The sequence below is a fragment of the Anabrus simplex genome, chromosome 4 (assembly GCF_040414725.1).
Source record: "Anabrus simplex isolate iqAnaSimp1 chromosome 4, ASM4041472v1, whole genome shotgun sequence".
Taxonomy (NCBI): Eukaryota; Metazoa; Arthropoda; class Insecta; order Orthoptera; family Tettigoniidae; genus Anabrus; species Anabrus simplex.
In genome coordinates, this window is record NC_090268.1 from 40,169,270 (window position 1) to 40,193,285 (window position 24,016).

General features: G+C 40.6%; 1 protein-coding gene across 1 annotated transcript in view; it reads left to right on the forward strand.

Moving 5' to 3' along the window:
• Nucleotides 1-7,500: 7,500 nt before the first annotated feature.
• The window catches only part of SCaMC (Short Calcium-binding Mitochondrial Carrier), a 513,715-nt gene continuing 497,199 nt past the window's right edge, over nt 7,501-24,016 (forward strand). The window contains exon 1 of the mRNA XM_067145049.2: nt 7,501-7,824. Coding sequence (XP_067001150.1) covers nt 7,630-7,824 — 195 coding nt within the window. The 5' untranslated portion in view covers nt 7,501-7,629. The remainder of the gene's footprint in view (nt 7,825-24,016) is intronic.

Here is a 24,016-nt window from a genome sequence, read left to right on the forward strand (position 1 = left end):
GTTTCAAGACTCTAGCTGTCTGCTAAGTTGGCGAAATTATTTTTCAGCTGGTGTTAAGCGGACGAAATTTGATATGGATCGAAACGTTCACCCCTTTCAGTGGCATAAATATTCGAGATACGAGAAAATGCCTCAGACAGTACTGTAGGTGACTAAAGGACACGTCTGATGGCGCAATCCGTATCTCGATACGACTTATCGTTTGCCCGCAATAAATTTTCAAATGGAAGTCTGCACTGTGTAGCCTGCACATTGCCTGGATCTATGCTATCTCTATTATATAAAGCCGTACGGCTGACTCACTCACTGACATAAATGATTGGCCACTTACAGATGTGGTAGAAATGTGAAATTTGGCAAAGTTACAGCTATTAGCGTGTAAGCTACGAAAAATATCCAAAAAATTCAAATTTTTAATTTTAGCCCCCCGCCCCCCAAACAAAATGGCGGACGCCATGATGCAGTACCCTACAATATTGAAATTTGGCAAAAATCTAGCTCCTACCCTGAAACTGACGTAGAAATTGCAACAAGTTCAAATATTTAATATTTTACCCATTAAAAAATTCGGAATATTAAGCGAAATTGAATGACGGTGCAGACATTCGTTTCGAAATATTTTGTGGCCGAACGGTAATTGCTATCAATGAACGGATTGAACTTTCGTACCCTAAAATTAAGAGATCTACAACTTTGGTCCTATGACTTTTTGTCGTATCTCGACCCTTTCTACCTTAGATTGAGCTTCATTTTCCCGGTTTCGCAAAATTTTGTTAAATTTCCATAAATTATTTTACTGATTCACACACTCATATGATAGATAGATGAACGAAATTTAGCACGATCTTTGGCAACGGCATTGGCCATATGTACACCGACTTTCGGTATTCTAGCTCCCATGAAAGTATGGGAAATCGGAGGGTACATGCGGAAACACTATTGAAATTTCAGCCTAATTTATGACACTTAACCAATTTATGGTGAAGCCATTTGAGATACGGCAAAACCTCAAATAACCAAAACTATAGGTCGTTTCATCGCCGATCTGTGTGCCAAGTTTCAAGACTCTAGCTGTCTGCTAAGTTGGCGAAATTATTTTTCAGCTGGTGTTAAGCGGACGAAATTTGATATGGATCGAAACGTTCACCCCTTTCAGTGGCATAAATATTCGAGATACGAGAAAATGCCTCAGACAGTACTGTAGGTGACTAAAGGACACGTCTGATGGCGCAATCCGTATCTCGATACGACTTATCGTTTGCCCGCAATAAATTTTCAAATGGAAGTCTGCACTGTGTAGCCTGCACATTGCCTGGATCTATGCTATCTCTATTATATAAAGCCGTACGGCTGACTCACTCACTGACATAAATGATTGGCCACTTACAGATGTGGTAGAAATGTGAAATTTGGCAAAGTTACAGCTATTAGCGTGTAAGCTACGAAAAATATCCAAAAAATTCAAATTTTTAATTTTAGCCCCCGCCCCCCAAACAAAATGGCGGACGCCATGATGCAGTACCCTACAATATTGAAATTTGGCAAAAATCTAGCTCCTACCCTGAAACTGACGTAGAAATTGCAACAAGTTCAAATATTTAATATTTTACCCATTAAAAAATTCGGAATATTAAGCGAAATTGAATGACGGTGCAGACATTCGTTTCGAAATATTTTGTGGCCGAACGGTAATTGCTATCAATGAACGGATTGAACTTTCGCGTCCTAAAAATAAGATGTCTACAATTTTGGTCGTATGACTTTTTGTCGTATCTCGACCCCTTCTACCTTAGACTGACCTTTATTTCCCCGGTTTTTATCAATTTTGTTAAATTTCCATACATTTTTTACTGATTAACACACTCATAAGACAGATAGACACTAAATTCAGCACGCTCCCTGACACGACCATTGGCCATATGTAGACCGACTTTGATTATTCTACTGCTATGAATGTATGGGAAACTGAAGGAATAACTTACCTAGAAACGCTACCTTAATTTCAGCATAATGTATGTACCGTAATCAATTTATGGTGAAGACCATGGAGATACGGCAAAACCTCAAACAACCAAAATTGTTGGTCGTTATATTGTCGTCCAGAGTGCCAAGTTTCAAGAGTGTAGGTGTCTGCTAAGTTGGCAAAATCTCTTTTCAACTTGTTTAAAGCGGTCGAAATTTGACATGGATCGATATGTTCACCTCCTTCCTTGGTATAAATACGCAAGATACTAGAAAAGGCCTAAGACAGTAATGTAGAAGACTAAAGGGGTCGTCTGATGGCGCAATCCATACTTTGATACGACGTACCGTTTTTCCGCAATAAATTTCCTAACCAAAGTCTCCACTATTTAGCGTGCACATTGCCTGGCTCTATATTATATATATAAAACTGTTTGGCTCACTGGCTGGCATAAATGTTTACCCACTTCGGCATGAGCTAGAAACTTAAAATTTAACAATATGATAGCAAATAGGCTGTATTGTGGAAAAGTTCGATATGTTGATTTTGTGTTATTTTTACTTCCCTTGCCTTAAACTAAATTTTGGACGATATGTTGCAGTGCGCCAAAGAATTAAAATTTGTCGCAGTTACATCTTTGGCCTGCAACCGACGGAGAAACTCTAAGGAGTTGAATTGTTTAACGTTTTCATCTCCAGAAGTTATCGAAATCTGGAAGCTATTTTCATTATGGTGCTAAGTAACGTTTCGATAATTTTGGTGGCTAAACTGTAAGTCGTACCGCCAAATGGACAAGACGTTCGGATCCCATCATGAAGGATTCTACAACTTCGGTCCCGGGAATTTTAGTCGTATCATGATCCCTTATGCCTTGGATAGAACTCCATTTTTCAGATTAACGTCAATTTTTTACAGTTTTCGTAATTAATTTACTGTTTTACACACTTATAAGACCGATAGAATCATGAAATTTGGCAGGCTCATTGGAACGTTTGTGGGCCACAAGTGACCAAATGCATGATTCTAGCACCCTGTAAACATGGAAAAACGAAAGTAATACGTAAACCCTGTCCTCCTAATCCAAGGTTCTAAACCAATCTACGGTCAACTCGAACAGATACGACAAAACATCAAATAACGGAAATATAGAGCGTTTCAACCACAATAAACCTTCCAAGTTTCAAGATTATAGCTCCCCGTTACGTTAGGAAAATAATTTCTTATCTTGTGAGAATCGTACGTAATTTTCACCACGTCGGAACGTTTAACGCTACCTCGTCTATAAATCGTGAATATACGGTACGAGAAAATATTACAGGACCAAATATGTACGCGAATATATGCGCCGTCTGGTGGCGAATTCGTTCTTCGTAACGAAGTACCTTTTCGTCACAGTAGTTTTCCATGTGAGCACTTGAAATATAGAGGAATTGGGGGTTTGGGGGCGCAGCCCCCAACGAGCGAAAGCGAGTTCTTATATAAAGCGTAACGTCCCTTCTTTCTTGTACTTCTGTGACTTTCCAAAACCCACAGATCACACCTACAACAACACATCGGTATTGCTGCTGCACTATACAATAAAATATCCGTATTATATTTTAAGCCAGTTAAAATATGGGTCACCGGGCGAGTTGGCCGTGCGCGTAGAGGCGCGCGGCTGTGAGCTTGCATCCGGGAGATAGTAGGTTCGAATCCCACTATCGGCAGCCCTGAAAATGGTTTTCCGTGGTTTCCCATTTTCACACCAGGCAAATGCTGGGGCTGTACCTTAATTAAGGCCACGGCCGCTTCCTTCCAACTCCTAGGCGTTTCCTATCCCATCGTCGCCATAAGACCTATCTGTGTCGGTGCGACGTAAAGCCCCTAGCAAAAAAAAAAAAAAAAAAAAAGAATGGGTCGGGCAGGTCAGAAGATTATGAAGTATTATAAAAATCTCTTTGTCACTTTAAGAATATGTATGCAAACACAATATTACTTGCATTTTCTTGTCACAAGGGCAGTGAAAGAAAGACCGCGCATTCTTGTCTACTACATAACTTAGTTACTGCAGCCAAACACAGCACATACGTTTCCCCTCATGTTGAGAGGAGATATGAAGGAATGGCACACGCTACTATTTAATTATGTCAACTCACATAAAACGCATAAATAACAAACTTCACACACAAATACACGCGCTCTTATGACAGAATCAGTAGTTCTCAGGTTTATCCGCTAGAGAGAGCTCTAATAGCTGTCCCTCGATAGATCGCTGAGTGTCGTCTACTGTATTTGGTAATACTAATATTGCTGTTCTTACGTCCCCCTAACTACTATTACGGTTTTCGGAGACGCCGAGGTGCCGGATTTTCGTTTCACAGGAGTTCTTTTATGTGCCGGTAAGTCTTCTGTCGGTAGACCAAGAGCAAATTCACATACCACAGGATTGAGCCAGGATCGAACCTGCCAACTTAAACTCAGTACCTAAGCCAGCGCTTTACCGATTTGAGCCTCTCAGCCCGGCTTCCACAGATGGCTGCTAGTTCCGGTACGGAACCAGTACTTCTAAAATGTTTTCATTCCGTGCCCTGATCGGGTATGGCGGGTCCCCAAGAAGGTGACGCCTCTCTCAGGCCAGGAGACGTATTGTGGTGATTTGAGCTGCTGAGAAGGTGAGAAGTGAACGATCGTGATCTATAAAATGAACTGTCCAGGTATTCGCCCTGATAGGGAAAATGGAAAACCAAACCATTCTTAGGACAGCCAACGGTCGGCCAGCCCACCCCCTTCTGAATGCAGAGCTGGAAAGCCACGATAAAGCCGTAGCCAGTTTTAAAGGAAGCCACTCTACTTCGAGTCCACGGACGAAGTCCTCGACTGTTAAAATAAGGCATAATTGCGTTTATTGATTTACCAGTTGCTCTCACAGTGTATAGTGTTCACCTTGATGCTGAAATGTACGCTCGTGGGGAAAGTTGACCCACAGCTGCATAGATATTCTAACCCCACCGAACTCTTTTCTTATTCGGTCCGTGAAAGCAGACTTACAGTTATTATTATTATTATTATTATTATTATTATTATTATTATTATTATTATTATTATTATTATTATTATTATTTCATTTTTGGCGGTTTGAAGAATGTATCCTGTCGTGGATAACTCACCGCCGTCTCGATCCTCCTATACAGCCTGCTCTATGCGAGCCTTTTTGCGACTACGCTGCGACAAAATTTCTCCGCTAGATGGCAGACATAGACGCACAATGGTCTAAACTGATTCTAATGACGATAGCCTACAAAACACTATGCAGTATGGTCATATGTTCACTGAAGCTCGTAAATTACATCAGTAATATTAAACACCGGCAATATTTTCTGCACGAAGTCGCAGTTGGCCTCTTCATGCACAATTTAAAGATTTTCCTGGACGAAGGCTTGGAGTGGTACCGTACTTTTTGTGTTCTTGCCTACGCAATATGAAATAATAGAGGTCTTACGAACTTGGCGAGGATAATATCACTAACATTTTGCTAATGTTATTTGACCTCATACTGTAACAAAACACATTCTGACAGTTTTTTTAATATTTGTGTTACCTCGCACCGATACAAATGGGTCTTATGGCGATGATAGGATAGGAAACGCCTAGGAATGGGGAGGAAGTGGCCGTGGCCTTAATTAAGGTACAGCCCAGAATTTGTCTGGTGTGAAAATGGGAAACCACGGAAAACCAACTTCAGGCTTGCCGACCGTGGGGTTCGAACCCACTATCTCCCGGATGCAAGCTCATAGCTGCGCGCTCCTAACCGCACGGCCAACTCGCCCAGTATTCAGAAAGGGAAGACGTCGCAAGTCCTCGTATTACGCTCGTACGCTTGAAGGACTTCGACAATAGGGCACATCAGTTTAAACGAACTCCTGGAGATGCTTCACCAGAGCAACAAAACTAGGTTTTGGGTGTCGAACTCCTCCTCTGTCCTGATGTATAATCAGTTCCATTTAGAGGTGTCGAAGCTCTAGGCAGTGAGATGTTGCTGACACAAATGTCACACTCCATCCTCTCTTCAACAACACGAACCTGGTACCCGCAAGTTAGGATTTGATTTCCTTTTTCTAGTTTCATTGGAATATTGTCGTCTGGATATCTGAGGTTGTCCAAAATGTCTAAACACGAAGGCGTTTTGTGATTGTCCGTCACAATTTTTATCACAAGGAATCCACTATCCTCCACGGCTTTAATCACCTTCTGGAAAAAAATCCGCAGCCTTTTTCCAGTCATTCGACCGGGCCAGGAATGGAATGAATGAAGCCCCATCTTTTTTTTTTTTTTTTTTGCTAGTTGCTTTACGTCGCACCGACACAGATAGGTCTTATGGCGATGATGGGACAGGAAAGGGCTAGGAGTGGGAAGGAAGCGGCCGTGGCCTTAATAAAGGTACAGCCTCAGCATTTGCCTGGTGTGAAAATGGGAAACCACGGAAAACCATTTTCAGGGCTGTCGACAGTGGGGTTCGAACCTACTATCTCCCGAATACTGGATACTGGCCGCACTTAAGCGACTGCAGCTATTGAGCTCGGTGAAGCCCCCATCTAGCAGGGAGGATAGGAATTGTGCCGGCTAGCGAAGCCTGTCGCACCCCTCCGGGGCAATGATTAATGAATGACAGATAAAATGAAATGATATTCGAGAGTGTTGCTGGAATTAATTATGACAGGGAAAATCGGAGTATCCGGAGAAAAACCTGTCCCGCCTCCGCTTTGTCCAGCACAAATCTCACATGGAGTGACCGGGATTTGAACCACAGAACCCAGCGGTGAGAGACCGGCGACTTCCACCTGAGCCGCGGAGGCTCCATCAAATTCTGAAATAAGGTGTAAAGGCACAGATGCGAGCTTAATCTGAGGATATCCAATTACTTCCTTCATTAGGTCCTTGCTTAGATAAAGCCGACAGCCGCTTTTCTCTCAATTCTCTTCTAGACGGTATTTCATGGAGTCGTATATTTTCTGGCTGCGAACGACCTTGCCGAGATTGACAAAATGGTACACAAAAGTTGAATATTTCGGGGAAAGAATCTGAAGTTTCAGTTCTACGAAAAATATACCTTGCACGAACGGAAAGAAACAAGTACCCACACCTTAAAATCACTTTTGAAATATCTATAAACATAACATAATTAATTCATTTCACAGTTCTATTCAAAATATATCTTGTACGAACGAAAGTGACCAGACACGTTTACTCATTCTACAAAATAACTCAGGTTTTCACACACATTCATGCACCAATAATACAGTGCTACACCCACACTGACAGTGAAGATTGTGCGTCTACTGCTGCACTCTTACGGCGATTTGGAGAACTATTGGTAGTCGCGCCTTCCTGTGTTAAACTAGCGGCATAGAGCAGGCAGTATAAGAGGATCGAGACGGCGGTGGGATAACTGCAAGTAGTTTCTGAATTCAAGCAGAGATGGCAGAGGCATGCATATTTTTATCGGTAGATGACCTACATTCTCATTCATTCGAAAGTACTTGTCAAAGGCCAGTTCCGGATGTAGTTGGCTGCTGAAAAGCGCATTGCGGGTTTGCCCTATTCATACTGGAATGAACGTAGGGGCGCTAATTACGCCAATGTCAAAGTGATGCGATTTTGTTGTGACATGTGAATTGATATTCGAAATCATGGTGAATCATTCAAATAATAATGATCCAATTGTTGGACACCCCCCTCACTACTTACACGAACTACCTCTCGAAGACGAGGAGAGACTGGAGAATTTGTTTAAATCGTTGGATATTGATGGCAATGGAAAAATTGACATTCATGATCTGTCAGTTGCCCTCAAAGAGTGCGGTGTTCACCATACTTACGCACAGGTATGAGGAGTTACCTCACAAGTGCATGGGTTTCTTTACTTGTTGCTGTGGAGTTTGAACATAACCTCATATTTTGTTCTCTTTTATCTGTCAGACACGAGTCATTTAAATCCGCCCACTAATATGGATAGCCTATAATGTTAAAATTGGAAGATAAGTTCATCAAAAATGTTTCGTTTTTCTCAGGAGACCTCGTTGGATTCGAGCAGTAAACAGGGTTAATTAGTTGTCATCACTGAAAACTAATTGAACCTGGGATGTGTTTTGTTTTAATATTGATTATGGTCCCTGGGCTAATCACTTTGCTCTGTATTTATTAGCAATTCTTATAATATTTATAGGGTGGTTATTTGGGTATACTCATTTATATTTGTAGCCTACAAATTTAATTTCATCTTTTAATGACACCCATGCTAATATGGTTTCATTGATACATTGAATTGAATTCATTTATTTGAATTTGTAGTTAAAAGTTAACACTTTTAAATTTGCCATAATACAAGTATGGACAGTTCTGACAAGTGTTGAATGCCAAATCTACACAGTGTATTATTGTAAATCCACATGCTGCTGCAAGTAGTCACTGGTACTAGTGTGTGCTAGGAAACACCAAGATTGCTCTTCTTTTTTTGCTTGTCCTTGACTCATCTGTGTTATGGTTATTTGCCCGACTTGTTTTTGAAAGTGTTTTAGAAAGTATTAAGTCATATATCTTCCAATTCTGACATGCATGTCATTCTATTAGGTTTTCTACTTCTGTCAACTTGTTCCATTGATCAGGTCATTCATAGACATCCTTGCTTGCTTCTTGCCAAGGGTGCTATAGTTTGAATCTTGATCAATGCATGTGGAATTCGTGCATGGGTGCATGTGTGAAAACTGTAGGTTTCATGACTTAAAAGTTGTGCAAAACTGTAAACTTGCTTAAATATTAAAAATGATTTATCATTATGAATATTAGGGCCTAAATTGTCTTGGTACCTGTTCAAATTATGGTACTCATGCTGCTTTTAAAGAAATTGATATTTGATAAAAATATTTTTTTGTTACTTTTCTGTAATTATAGGTAGGCCTGTCGTACAGTACTTCAAACAGTAATAATAAAATTTAAAAAAATGAAAAGTATGTATTCTATTTAATGTTATAGTTTTAAGGTATTTTTCCTCTTTTTTTTCCTTCTCTCTCACTTTTTATTTTATAATAAAGAGGAAAAGCGTACAATGTGCAGGAAAAAAAAAAGTTAGCAATAGTTATTAGGATAGTCACTGTCCCTCACTGCAAAGCATTTTCAATGAGCACTTCCTTTCACTGCGTATCATTGCGTGATATCGATCACAGCTTCTGTTGCACAAAGCACAAACACAGGTGACGTCTGGATCGTGATATTTGCTGGTCATGCAAACCTTGAAGTGGAAGCCATGAACGGCGTAGCGTGTCACTAAAAGTCTCAGCTCATAGTTCCCTTGTTGCCAATCGCTGTAGATTATAGCGTCTGTAGCGTAGAACTCTGACCATATTTCATTTTTCTTTTTTCCAAAGCACTTCCATGAGACCTTTATATGCAGGAGTTGCTGGAAAAAGTAGCTGTAATCGTAGTTTTTTATTTTTTAGCAGGAAATCTATGAATTTGAACTGAAGTGATACAATTCCATACCTATGTATGGTGTTCACGAGATTGTGGTTCAAATATGAATCAACTGAAGTTATGATATTTCATAAAATTCTGTTTTGTTAAGTATTGTTACATGGACAACTACTGCAACTTTCAACCCTTTTTTAATTTGTTTTACTTTGCACCGACACAGATAGGTTTTAGAGTGACGGTGGGATAGCAAAGGGCTAGGACTGGGAAGGAAGTGGCCATGGGCTTAATTAAGGTACAGTCCCAGCATTTTCCTGGTGTGAAAATGGGAAACCATCTTCAGTGCTGCCGGCAGTGGGGTTCGAACCCACTATCTCCTGAATGCCAGCTCACAGCTGCGTGACCCTAACTGCACGGCCAGCTCGCTTGGTACTTACACTTCTGGAATCCAAATTTGGTTACGAAGTTCAGGTCATGCATCTGTGAGCTTGCGATCAGGAGATAGTGGGTTTGAAACTGCTCTGGAGATAACAGTCGAGACACAAGACGTCTTAATTGGACATAGAAATATATAGTAGGCCCATTGACTAGGAGGATAAAAATAGTTTTGTACAATTTTGTAAGGAAACATATGTGCTAGCCTAAACATAAAAATATGGGATATAAACATGGGTTTTTAAACTCCACTCAATCGAGAGCTGGACTCCATAATCAGAGAATACTGGTGATACAAGCGGGCCACGTAACACTAAAGTCAGAGGGTTCAACTTCAATAATGCTTATGTATATCAGCCCAGGTCGGAACACAACTAAGCCAACAGTATACAGATACCAGTTGAACCACACCAAAGGACAACAAAAAGCATTGAAACAGAAAGACTTCCAGCTCAAAACTATTTTAACGATCAACATTTCACATTTTTTTTAACTTTCATCATGTTTTTTAGAAACTTTTAAACTAAAATTTCATTTAGTGTGTTTTCCTATATTTTCAATGCATCACACATGTCTTAATGACAATGACCCAATGCGGGTCGAAACATGTCTATATATGTGAGAACTTTCGTCTTAATTGGGTGTAAAATATATATAGTATTGACTAGGAGGATTAAAAATAGTTTTGTACAAGTTTGCATGAAAACATATGTGCTAAACATGAAAATATGGAAAAACATGGGAAATAAACATGGGTTTTTAAACTCCACTCATGATTTGTAAATATAAAAAATAATTAATTTTACTTTTCTAAATGGATATGTATTTTTACAGAAATCCTTTCCCTGTAGTTTATTCCACGTTAAGAAAACAGTATTGCTCTTGTGCATCTGCAAGGAGCGAACCATAATTCCTCATGATTAAGGTATATTATAATGTACTTTATACTATATTATGAAAGAAAGCAATAAAAGTATGAGGCATTTTTTTTGCCCATGCGTTGTTAAAATACTACTGAAGCTTTTCTATTTCATAAATACATTCACAGGGAGGAAGTGCAGTGGTGGAAATAGCCATCACTTTGTTGCCTTCCTTCTGTTTCCTTCTGTGTAGCTCTGTTATATGTAATCCGTTACTGTGTGAATCCTGGCAGTTTATTACTGTTGTTGAGAAGTCATCTGTTTATGTGATGCGTATGTTTTTAGTCCTTATATCAGTGCGGACTTGTCCTATGTTGAGTGAGTGTTGCGTGATTACCCTATGTATGCAATTTCTTTGTTTAACATTAATACCGATATACATTGCCTGCCAAAAAAAAAGTTGAGCACCCAGGAGTGGTTGAAAGTGAATGAAACTACATATGCTGAAAGACCATGTGCTACCGAGCTCGATAGCTGCAGTCGCTTAAGTGTGGCCAGTATCCAGTATTCAGGAGATAGTAGGTTCGAACCCCACTGTCGGCAGCCCTGAAAATTGTTTTCTGTGGTTTCCTATTTTCACACCAGGCAAATGCTGGGGCTGTACCTTAATTAAGGCCACGGCCGCTTCCTTCCCATTCCTAGCCCTTTCCTGTCCCATCTTCGCCGTAAGACCTATCTGTGTCGGTGCGACGTAAAACAGCTAGCAAAAAAAATAAGACCATGTGCCTTTATTGAACTGATTACAATATGTGAAGGAAGAGACAAGGCCGTTGGCAGTTACACATAGAACGTTGGCTCCAGGTCATAGGGTGTCGCACCTCCCCTGGACGCAATGCATGCAATTATGCGGTTCGGAATGGCGTCAAACAGCCTTTGGAACCTCTTTTGAGGCAAGTTCGTCCACCATTGTTGCAGCTGTTCCTCTTGATCCTGCAGGTTGGTACTGGGATGGAGTCCCCTTCCAATGTCATCCCACACGTGTTCAGTGATGGATCCTGCTGGCCATGGGAGGACCTCAACAAGCTCTTTGCAGTCCATAGATACACGTGCTGTGTATGGACGTGCATTATCTTGTTGGAACACTGTCCCAGGGTGCTGTGCCATATGCCATAAGGGGTAGGATGTGCAGATGCAGAATGTCTGTGACACATCGCTGTGCTGACAAAGTCTGCCGAAGCACTATTAGAGTTGATCTGAATGCGTATCTTATGGCCCCCCATACCATGATGCCAGGGATTACACCTGTGTGTCTTTCCACAATATGGGAAGGATCTGCCCTTGACGCCGCCAAACCCGCACACGATGGTCATCGGAGGTTATGGAGAAGCAGGACTCGTCGCTGAACATGATGCGACGCCAGTCGTCCTCTGTTCATGCCTCCCAGACAAGGCACCACTCCAAATGCAGGCGTCGGTGTTCTTGTGTCAAAGGCAACCGACGCATGGGGCAGTAGGACCCCAATCCGGCGGATGCGAGTCGTCGAGATACTGTGCGGGAAGTCACAGGATGTTGTAGAGTATCCAGTGCATGTTCGCGGATGGTGGGTGCCGAAGTTATGGGATCCCGCAATGCTTGGCGTACCATACGACGGTCCTCCCTCTGGGGCACCGAGCTCGATAGCTGCAGTCGCTTAAGTGTGGCAAGTATCCAGTATTCAGGAGATAGTAGGTTCGAACCCCACTGTCGGCAGCGCTGAAAATGGTTTTCCGTGGTTTCCCATTTTCACACCAGGCTGTACCTTAATTAAGGCCACGGCCGCTTCCTTCCCACTCCTAGCCCTTTCCTGTCCCATCGTCACAATAAGACCTATCTGTGTCGGTGCGACGTAAAGCAACTAGCAAAAAAAAACTTCCCTCTGGGTGGTGTATCTTGGTCGACCCGGGCCCTTGTACTCATTGAGTCCAACATTGGGCCACTGTGACATCTGAATGGCCCACATGCCTGGCAATTGCATGATACCATCAAGTAGCCTCATGCAGTCCCACAATGCGGCCTCTGTCAGTTAGTCGTTAGGCTGCTTAACGCGTCTGCAAGGCATCGCGGGTGCTTCATACTGTACGTGGTCCTCTCTGCACGTCTTGCTTAACTATCTGACTCTCAGTAGTTGACTGGTAACAACTTACCGACAACAGGACGATGCCATCACGAATGCACTCTGGTGAACGTTTTACACATTACAGATCTTTGTAAATCTAGTCATGTACTCACACATCAATGGTATGCGTGTATACCAAAATGGGATAATATTGGATCACTCCTCGGTGCTTAACTTTTTTGTCAGGCAATGTATTTACGCTATGGATGAGGCTGAAGAAGAAACAAGATTAAACTGTACTCAGTTTGCAGCTTATTTTTTTCTCCCTTTTATCTTGAACTTAAAAACTGAGTTTCACAAATTTATGTTGTGCTGTTTTCCCATTATTCTGCGAACATCAAAATGAGCCCCTTGCGTTCATGAATATAATTTTCAGCTTAGTTTTACTACCTTTTTTCTTGAACTTAAATGCTGAGTTTCACCGTTTTCCTGTGATGCTGTTGAGCAGAGCTGTTCGATGGAACTTTCCTCGGACTTTTAATGCTACTTCTCCTTTACTGATTGATTCCTTCACTAATCTCCATCACATGGTTCTTGATTATTCACACCCTCCACGTTGAATTCAGAACCCTTATTGGACCAGCTAGTCATAGTGGAAGGACTTTTATTTTTATCTCATTATTCTCACTTATTATTTTTAATAATTTCCTAGGATTATTCCCCTACATTTTTACAAGTTCTAGTCATCTAGCTTTAACTCTCGCTTTAGCTCTTCCGCTAGGGTTATCTTTTATATTATATGGGTGAATCAGTCACACAACTCGCATATTTCCCCATATAGTACCACAGGGAACTCCCCCTGTCCTTATACTGTTTACTGCATGTAGACAATAAGACTGTCCTCCCTATAAATATGCCTATCGGAATATTAGTAATTGCTGCTGATGTTCTCCATTCCTGAACAGTTCCAGTCAGCTGCAGATTTTTAGTCATTTAGGCTTTAATGTCAACCCTGTAAATAAAGGATATCACTCGATAAATCCAGCTATAATTGCAAATACTGCCCCTATGGATTGAACATAGTGCAAGTGAGCAACAACATAATACGTTACAACTTTTATTATAATTTGGGTCCACCTCATTCAATACATAAAAATTGTTGCTTAGATGTAATTACAACATATATTTCAATCAGAACTAGTTTCGATGCCGCTCTGCGTCATCATCAGCTGATATAAGTTTGTGGTAAAATTGACAATCATATAAGTTTATCAGTGTCAAATTGATCACAATTTAAAGCCATATTAACAACATGAAATTGTGTTAAAATTCTACAAGTCCAAGTCTTGCGAGTCTTATGCCACAAACTGATAAAAACATATGCACTTATGAAATAATGTGGATTTAAAAGAACAACAATTTAAAAATAAAATAGTCTTGAAGTACTATGTGCTTAATTTATCGCACTTCTTAAAACTTGACGTAGAATCAAAGTAGAAATAATTGAATAAAAACTACCGTGTCCCTTTAATGGAGCAGTCTTGGTAAGGTAGAAACAAGCAATAAGTCCTTTGAGATGTTATCAAGGACAACGTTCCCAGTTCATTGCGGACCTCACAACACTGCTCGCTGTGCTTCATTGCGGTTCACTTGGACATCTTCAAGGACTTATTGCTCGTTTCCACCTCACTAAGATTGCTCCATTAAAGGGACACTAGTTTTTATTCAATTATTTCTACTACGATTCTAAGTCAAGTTTTAAGAAGTGCGATAAATTAAGCACATAGTACTTAAAGACTAATTTATTTTTAAATTGTTGTTCTTTTAAATCCACGTTATTTCATGAGTGCACATGTTTTTATCAGTTTATGGCATAAGACTTGCAAGTCTTGGACTTGTAGAATTTTAACACATTTCATGTTGTTAATATGGTTTTAAATTGTGATCAATTTGATGTTGATAAACGTATATGATTGTCAATTTTACCACAAACTTATATCAGCTGATGATGACGCAGAGAGGCGTCGAAACCAGTTCTGATTGAAATATATGTTGTAATTACATCTAAGCAACAATTTTTATGTATTGAATAAGGTGGACCCAAATTATAATAAAAGTTGTAATCTTGGTTCAGTATGGACAAACAATGAAGTTTTATTAATTTAACATAATACGGGAATACGTGTCATGTAAGATGACATAGATTGAGGAGTTAGCCAATACTACCCCTGTTAGTCCATCAATCATGAGTAATACTGTTTTCCTAACATGGAATGATCTGTATTAATGACATTGGGGATCTTTCAAAAGGAGGCTTTTGACCTGAATATTTTTAGCTCTCAATATTCATGCTTCAACTGGGCTGCTGGTGGTGAATGTTGGTTTAAGAGGAAGCTCATCTGGGCAGCAATCCTCTATTAACACTAATCAGAGGGAACAATGGAAGGGGTCCAACACTTTGAAGGTATCAGCCAAAGAAAGACAAGGGCCAAGAAGCGCATGAAAATGAAAGACTCTCTGGGATTTACAAAACTAATGCCATCGGGGTCAGAAGTGTGGTGGTGGTGGTGGTGGTGGTGGTGGTGGTGGTGGTGATTATTATTTTAGGAGGAAGTACAACTGAGCAACCACCCTCTATTAGCACTAATCAGAGGGAAAGATTGGAAGGGGTTTGGCACTTCAAAAACTGAAGGTATTGGCCAAAGAAAGACAAGGGCCATGAAGGATATTGTGGAGCCTGGTATAGGCTAAGTGGAGGCAATGGCAAACTCTGCATGATTTCTCGAGGTTGCCTACCCACTCTCCCAAGATGAGAGCCTCTGGGGTATCCCCTTTAATTCGTCTCTTAGGACAAGCAGGGGGTACTGTGCATTTATTCTGCCGTCCTCATCCACAGGGTCAATTGATTCATCTGGCCTGTAAAGGTTAAAATGATATTTAAATTTCTGTAGAAGAGCTACAGTAAGTAATATTGACAAACTTGACCCTTTGTTGAAGAGGCAGAAATCCAGTTATTTTAGTATTCACTTCATTTTTAGTTTATCTTTAACTGAAAATAGTACTCAAAACTTATAAACATTTTTCACTCCAGTCAAATGCTGGGCCTCTACTTCAGTTAAGACCACGGTTGTTTCCTCCCCTGTCCTAAGCCTCTCCCATCCCAGTATCACTGTAAACTTGAGTTAGTGAAACATTATTTGAGTAAAAACTGTATTCATTTAGTTAACTGGACTGTGAGTGAGGTACCTTCTGCCTGGATGACAGCAGTAATTGCACTATCTGTAAAGCTAAAGATGAGATTAGTACAGACACTGGTATTCTGTCTTCCTCTATGGTGTTGAAACTTGGACTTTACGAGCTTCTGATTTGAAAAAGATCAACTCATTCGAGATGTGGTGCTGGAGAAGAATGCTTTGCATTCCTTAGACAAAATTTCGAACCATTGAATCCATCCTCAAGGAGCTGAACATCAGTACCAGGTTATCAGCAAAATGTCAACAGAGGATTCTCCAATTCTTTGGTCATATAATGCATCTTAGAGAAGGAAGCCTTGAAAAGCACATAATCTTGGGAAATGTGCCTGGAAAGAGGGAGCGTGGGCGGGCACCTATACGCTGGACAGATGGCATAAAACATGCAACAAAGACATCGTTCATACAATCTACCCGTATAGCAGAAGACCGTAGAGGATGGAAATGGGTACAAAGAAATATCTTCAGAGATCACGATCCTCAGGATTGAGGGACCAATATAGACACAGAAAGGGAACAGGAAGGATTGCAACAACTATTGAGGTACATGATGAATCAGTATTCCATGTAAGGTGTTCACAGGCATTGTGGAAAGGAGAGTGTGGTTAATGGTGAAATCTAAGTGGATGAAAACCAGTACAGGTCCAGATCACAGAGGTGTGATCAGGGATTATGAAATTAGAGGTAGCCTAGGTTGTTATAGGCAATCAGAGGGATTTATTTTGACCGGGCGAGTTGGTTGAGCGGTTAGAGGTGTGCGGCTGTGAGCTTGCATCCAGGAGATAGAGGGTTTGAATCCCACTGTCAGCATCCCTGAAGATGGTTTTCTGGGGTTTCCCATTTTCACACCCAGAAAATGCTGGGGCTGTACCTTAATTAAGGCCACGGCCGCTTCCTTCCAACTTCTAGACCTTTCCTATCCAATCGTCGCTATAAGACCTATCTGTGTCGGTGCAACGTAAAACCACTAACAAAAAAAGGGGGGGGGGGGGGATTTATTACCGAGCTCGATAGCTGCAGTAGCTTAAGTGTGGCCAGAATCCAGTATTCGGGAGATAGTGGGGTTGAACCCCACTGTCGGCAGCCCTGAAGATGTTTTCCGTGGATTCCCATTTTCACACCAGGCAAATGCTGGGCCTGTACTTTAATTAAGGCCATGACCGTTTCCTTCCCACTCCCAGTCCTTTCCTGTCCCATCATCGCCATAAGACCTATCTATGTCGGTGCAACGTTAAAAAAAAACTTTTTTTGCTGACAATCAGGCTGCAGTCAACATTGATGGAAGAGCGAGTTCTTGGTTCCAAGTAGCTATAGGGGTTATAGTTAGGTGGAAATATAGTAGCAGTTTGGCCTGTCCCAACAACTTAGTCTTAATGGCAGACTATGCAGAAAGCCTGCAATCTAATATCTTGGAACTTGTGGGGTAATGAAGTCACATCCTAGTTCGTGAAACATTGGCAGTGGATGAGTGGCCTGGTAAGTGGTCCTGAGAGTCAGGATACCAGCTGCTATGGAATACAAGTGAGCATCTCGGATATAATGTGAATCATGGTTGCTCAGGTAGCTACGTCTATACAATCCACTGCCGGTCCCTGACCCATTAGAGTAGAGATTCTTACTGGGACTATGTATAAACAGGGTAGCACCCCCCTTCACAGAATTTTTATTGAGCATGCTCAGAACATTTTAAGCAAGCCTCGGACTTACAGGATTTACTGACTTCCTCTTTCATTTGGCAGGCAAGGGACTCCTTGGAAATAACTTGGCGAATGAAATAGAATTTGATAGGGAGCTATCAGTATTAAGGGGACTTAGGTGAGAAAAAAGTAGAATCAGCTGGGTCAGCAAACAGGATGTGTTTGAATGTGTTAGGAGTTAATGATATTTGGGTAAAGGGAGATAACAAGGAAGAGATAAGAGATTATAAAGTGTTCTGAACAGGTGTTAAAAAGGGAAGGGCAGAGTATGACTTACTTACTTACTTACTTACTTACTTACTTACTTACTTACTTACTTACTTACTCCTTGACGCTACGGTCCTTGCAGAACCTTGGTCTCCGCAACAATCTTCTTCCAAATCTCTCTGTCGATTGCCTTGGTTTTCCATCTCCGGACTCCCATGGTACATAGATCAGCCTCCACCTCTTCTATCCATCGCTTTCTTGGTCTACCTCTACATCGTCTTCCACCTGGATGCCCCTCCAGCACTTTCTTAGGTTCTCTTGTAGTCTCCATTTGATGGACATGTCCTAGCCAACGCACTCTAGCAGTCTTCATCAAAGATACTATATCCTGCTTTTGGTACAGGTCTCTAAGCTCCAGATTAGATCTAATACACCATCCCAGTTCAGTTTTAACTGGCCCAAAAATCTTCCTCAATACCTTTCTTTCCCATGTCATTAATCTATATTCTTCTGTTTTATTTAATACCCAGGTCTCAGCTCCATATGTAACCACTGGTCTAATGACAGTCTTATAAATGGTCAACTTAGCTTTCCTGGATATTTGTTTATTTCTTAATGTTGGAATTAAGGCAGCATAGCATCGATTTCCTGCAGCCAGTCTAGAGTTTATTTCCTTTTTTGTTTCATTTTGTGAAGTAATCAGAGAGTCTAGATATCTAAATTCCTGTACCCCTTCAAAACACTTTTCTCCACACCTAAGTGCATTTGGAGGTTGACTAGATCTGGAACTCACTAGGATCTTTGTTTTGTTGTTATTCATTGCCAGTCCAATTTGCTGTGCTCCCCTCTCCAATTCTTCATAGGTTTCAAGAAATGCATTCTTTGTACGAGAAATTATGGCCACATCATCTGCATATGCCAATATTTGAATTAGTCTATGATATATGTTCCTTTCACGATTTGCAGTGATGGTACGCACAGCTGTTTCTAAAGCAATATTGAAGAGGACAGCAGACATTGGATCTCCTTGTCTCAAACCCACTTTTACATCGAAGGTTCGCGATACTTTCCCTTGTACGCATACCTTAGATTTACTTCCACTCAAAGCTGTTTTTACCAACCTAATCAGCTTCCCAGGATAACCAAGGGCTTTCATTTCGATGAGTAGTTTTCCTCTTAGCACTGAATCGTACGCTTGTTTAAAATCAGCGTATAGTTGATACAGTGGTATGTTATATTCATAGCACCTCTCCAGGATGATCCTCATTGTAAAGATATGATCTAGTGTTGAACGGTTTGCACGAAATCCACACTGATATTCTCCAAGATCCTGCTCTGCTTTGTGTGTTAGACGCTTAGCTATTATTATGGTAAAGATCTTGTAGTCTATGCAAAGCAGAGATATCCCTCTGTAATTTTCACATTTCAATTTATTTCCCTTCTTAAGAATTGGGTACACCAAAGCTGTTTCCCATTCTTCTGGTAATTTCTCTGTTCGCCAGATTTCCAGTATCAACTTATACAATGATAGTATCAATACCGTTCCACCATATTTTAACAACTCTGCTGTTTGACTTATTATTCTTCATCGATAAGAAGACATCTTTTACTTCTTCCAAAGTGGGTGGTTCACTATTGCATTCCTCAGATTCATCTTCATTAGATTCACTATTTGGCAATTCTAATTCATATTCTTCATTTTGTATTTTAACTGGATTCAAAACCTCCTCAAAATATTCTGCCCATCTATCTAATATTTCCTGGGTATTTCCAAGTAGTTGCCCATCCTTATTTTGTATGCAGCTTACTCTTGGTTGAAATCCACTTTTTCTCTGCTTTACGTTTCTATAAAACTTTCTACTTTTCTTATGCTCATAATCTTGTTGCATCTCTTTTATCAGATCATTTTTCATTTCTCTTCTCTTTTTTCTACAAAGATTCTTAGCTTCCCTTCTGCATTCCACATATGTTTGGTGAGTAGCTCTTGTTGCCCATTGCATATATATCATCCTTGCTTTATTTCTTTTCTCCAAGGCTAGCTTTACTTCCTCATCATACCAATCTTTCTTTGGTTGTTTCTTTCTTTCTCCTAGTACCTCCTGGGCTGCATTCGTGATGGCTTTAATCACCCGCCATGATGCATCCACTGTTACTGCATTTTTATGGTTTTTCAAACCAGCTTCCCAGGATAACGAAGGGAACTCACTAGGAACTTAGTTTTGTTGTTATTCACTGCCAGTCCAATTTGCTGTGCTCCCCTCTCCAATTCTTCATAGGTTTCGAGAAGTGCATTCTTTGAAGTCTTTCATACTCCTTCCTCCTTGCATCATCATTAAGTTGTTCTTGGTTAAATCCTTTCCTCCTGTCTGCTTTACCTCTGACTCTTACCGCAAGCTTTTGTTTCACTTTAGCTTTCACCAAATAGTGGTCTGAATCTATATCCGCACCTCTATAAGTACGCACATCCTGTACATCTGTCGCATGTCTTTTATCAATCAGTATATGGTCGATTTGATTCTTGGTGTTCCCATCTGGTGCCTCCCAAGTTTCTGTATGAATTCTCTTGTGCTCAAATGTAGTGCTACTGATTACCATATCCTTTGCTGTAGCGAAGTCAATAAGCCGTAACCCATTGTTGTTACTTTCCAAATGTAAACTCTGTGCTCCTATTGTGGGTCTAAATTCTTCCTCTTGTCCCACTTTTGCATTGAAGTCCCCAATTACTATTTTAATGTCATGTCTAGGTGCCTCATCGTACTGTTTCTCTAGTTCTTCATAAAACTTATCCTTTAGTTCATCCTCCTTTTCTTCCGTAGGTGCATGTACGCTTATAAGTGTATAATTGAAGAAGCGGCCCCTGATTCTCATGATACAGATTCTTTCATTTACTGCCTTGTAAGACATTAAGGTATGCTTCAGTTGTTTAGATATCATAAAGCCTGTTCCACAGACGTTATCACTATTCCCACTGTTGATTAAAGTATAATCCTGTAAATCGAACATCTCAATTTCCCGCCATCTAATTTCTTGTAGAGCAGCGATTTCAACATTATACTTTCTTAGTTCCTCGTCTAGTTTTCTGCTTTTCCCTGGCTGGAGTAGGCTTCTCACATTCCAAGTCGCTAATACCAATCCATAACCATTTCCTCGCCTAGGTCGTTTATCAATTTTATCCGTCTGGTTTATTCTTACTCTTTGCGGTTTCTCAACAGTTTTTTTTAAATGGAGAGTTGTCAACCCTATGCCCAACCCCCAACCTGGAGGACTAGGGTATCTCTTTTAGTCTGGATCATCACCTTCAACCTGTCCGGCAAGGGAGGCCCTACCAGTAGCTAAGCTACTGCTGGCATAGCTCTCAGGATCTTTTGACCACACGAGCCCCACCACCATGACCAGGTAAAGATACCATCGATGGGGCAGAGTATGACTATCAGAAATACTATTGCATGCAACGTAGTTTCTGTTAGGCAGGTAAGTGAGTGAATGATGTGGGTAGATTTAGCGGTTGGAGGAAGTAGGACAAGAATTGTCTCATTGTATTTACCATGTGAGGATGTTGACAAGTTTTGTGAAGCACTGAGACACATCAAGGGTAGGATAGCGCTAATAGGCGATTTCAGTGCAAGAGTTGGAAATAGAACTTTACTACTGTGCTAGTATGGGATTAGCAGTTACCAATAGGCTATGGTTCATTCTTCAAGCTTAAGGCTATTCACTGCTGCACATGGGTGGGTGGAGGCAACAGATTCATAATAGACTATATCATGAATGCAGGAAATCTGTCAGAAATGTGCAGGTATTCTGGGGATTTTTATGTAATGAACTAAGTATCTCTGGGGTAAGGATAGAGAAAGTGAAATCTGTCTGCAGACGAATAAGCGTAAAAAATTTCCAGGATGATGAAATTAGGCAGAAGTACATTGGTATGATTAGTGAAAAGTTCCAAATAATAGACACTAAGCATGTTCAGGATATAGAAACCGCTTCTTCTCCACCCCTAGCCCTTACCTATCTCTGTCGGTGTGATGTAAAGCAGCTCTGCCCTTCCCACCTCTGTCTGGACACTGCTGCAGCAATTTTTATACATTACTTGCACATATTCTGTCATTTGTTTTCCAAATCCTTTCGGTTGCAATACTTGCCATACCTTTGCTCTGCGTACATTATCATAAGCTTTTTCTTAATCAAGGAATGTTATCACCTTATCTCTTCCAAATTGTAAGTTTTTTTCCGTTAACTGCCTCATATTGAAGATGGGGTCTAGCTTTGATCTCGAGTTGGTCGTGCGATGCGCAGTTGTGAGTTTGCATTCGGGAGATAGTGGGTTCGAAGCACGCTGTTGCCCTGAAGATTGTTTTCTATGGTTTCCCATTTTTACACTATTTGTACCTTAATTAAGGCCACGGCCGCTGCCTTTCCATTCCTAGCCCTTTCCTCCCCCATCGTCGCCATAAGAACTACCTGTATTGCTACAGTGTAAAACCAATTATTAAAAAAATTGTAGCTTTGATCTTCCATTTCAATAACCATATTACTCTTTTTGTAATTGGTTTCTACCTTTTTCATTCCCTTTTCTAGAACCCTGTCAAATAGTGTTGCTGCCTGAGATAAGAGTGTGATTCCTCAATAATTATCACATATCTTCTTGCCCCCTTCTTAAATATAGGTAATATTACTCCTCTCTTTTGCCACTAATTTTCCTTTCCAGTTACATCTAATTAGCCTAAGATACAGTCCTTGCTGCTTTTATCATTTCCACACGCAGTTCATCCAATTCTGCTGCTTTTGCCGTTTTCATTTATTTGACAGCAGTTTCCACTTCTTGCATTGTGATTTTACTCTGATTCTGCCTCTTTACACTCTAGCTCTTCATCTAAACACTCCTTCTCCCATTCAGGAGTTCTTCTTCTTGCTTCTGAATTTGGCCAACTGTGGACCGCGTGAAACTTAATGCTTTCTGACCAGTCTTCTTCTTTCTCTTCCCAGAACTTCTTCATTCATTCATTCCTTATTTTTCTCTGCTCCTCAGATATTACAAATTTTGGCCTGTTCGTCTGCTGCTCTTCATGAAATTTGTGGTTATCTACTAGAGTTGTGAACTTCTTTCTGTTGAGGATCAATTCCGGTTTTTTTAAATTTCTTCTGCGTCCTTCTTAACCTCCTCCACCCATTTTGTTGTTCTCCTCAATCCAATTATATATTTAAATATCCTTTCAGTCAGGCAGTTGTCATTCATTCTGATGAGATGTCCGCAAAATTTCGGTCTTCGTTTTCGCATTGTGTCCGTGATCTTTTCGGAATACTTATAGAGATCCTCATTTCTCCTTTTCCTCTACGTACCATCCGTCGTTTTCTGAGATCCAAGAATTTTCCTCAGAATTTTTCTTTCCTTCTTCTCAATTTCTCTAAGTTCCCCTTTTAAAAGGCATTCTGAACCGTACAGCCTCTCTGGTTTTACAACAGCGTTGTAGTGTTTAATTTTGGCTTTGTAGGATATTGCTCGTTTATTGTACCTGTTCTGTGTCAGTCTGTAGGCCAGTTCCAATTTTCTAGCTCTTTCCTTGTTTGCCTCCTTGTCTAGTCCATTGGGTTGGATCAGTTCTCCCAAATATTTAAACTTTTCTACTCTTCTAACCTTTCCGCACTTCACTTCCATGCTTTTCTCTCCCTGATGTTGGTACTCCATGTACTTCATCTTTTTGTAGGAGACTTTGAGACCTGTTTTCTTTGCAATGTCATGAAGAAGCTCCAGCATCCTTTGGGCATCCTCTTTGTTTTGAGTTAAGAGAGTAAGATCATCAGCAAAAGCCAGACATTTAATTTCCAAGTTTTGTCCCTTGCGCCCAAGATGAATTCCCTGTATGCCTTCTACTTTCAGAGAGTTTTCCCAGGTTCTTATGACTTTCTCCAATACAATGTTGTCCTTGTCTGACTCCTGTCTTTATTTGGAATGGATCAGAGATTTCTCCAGCAAATTTAATTTTTGAGATGGTGTCTGTCAGGGTTTGTTTTATTATTTCTCTCGTTTTCCTGTCGATTCCAAACTCTTCTAGGACATTAAATAA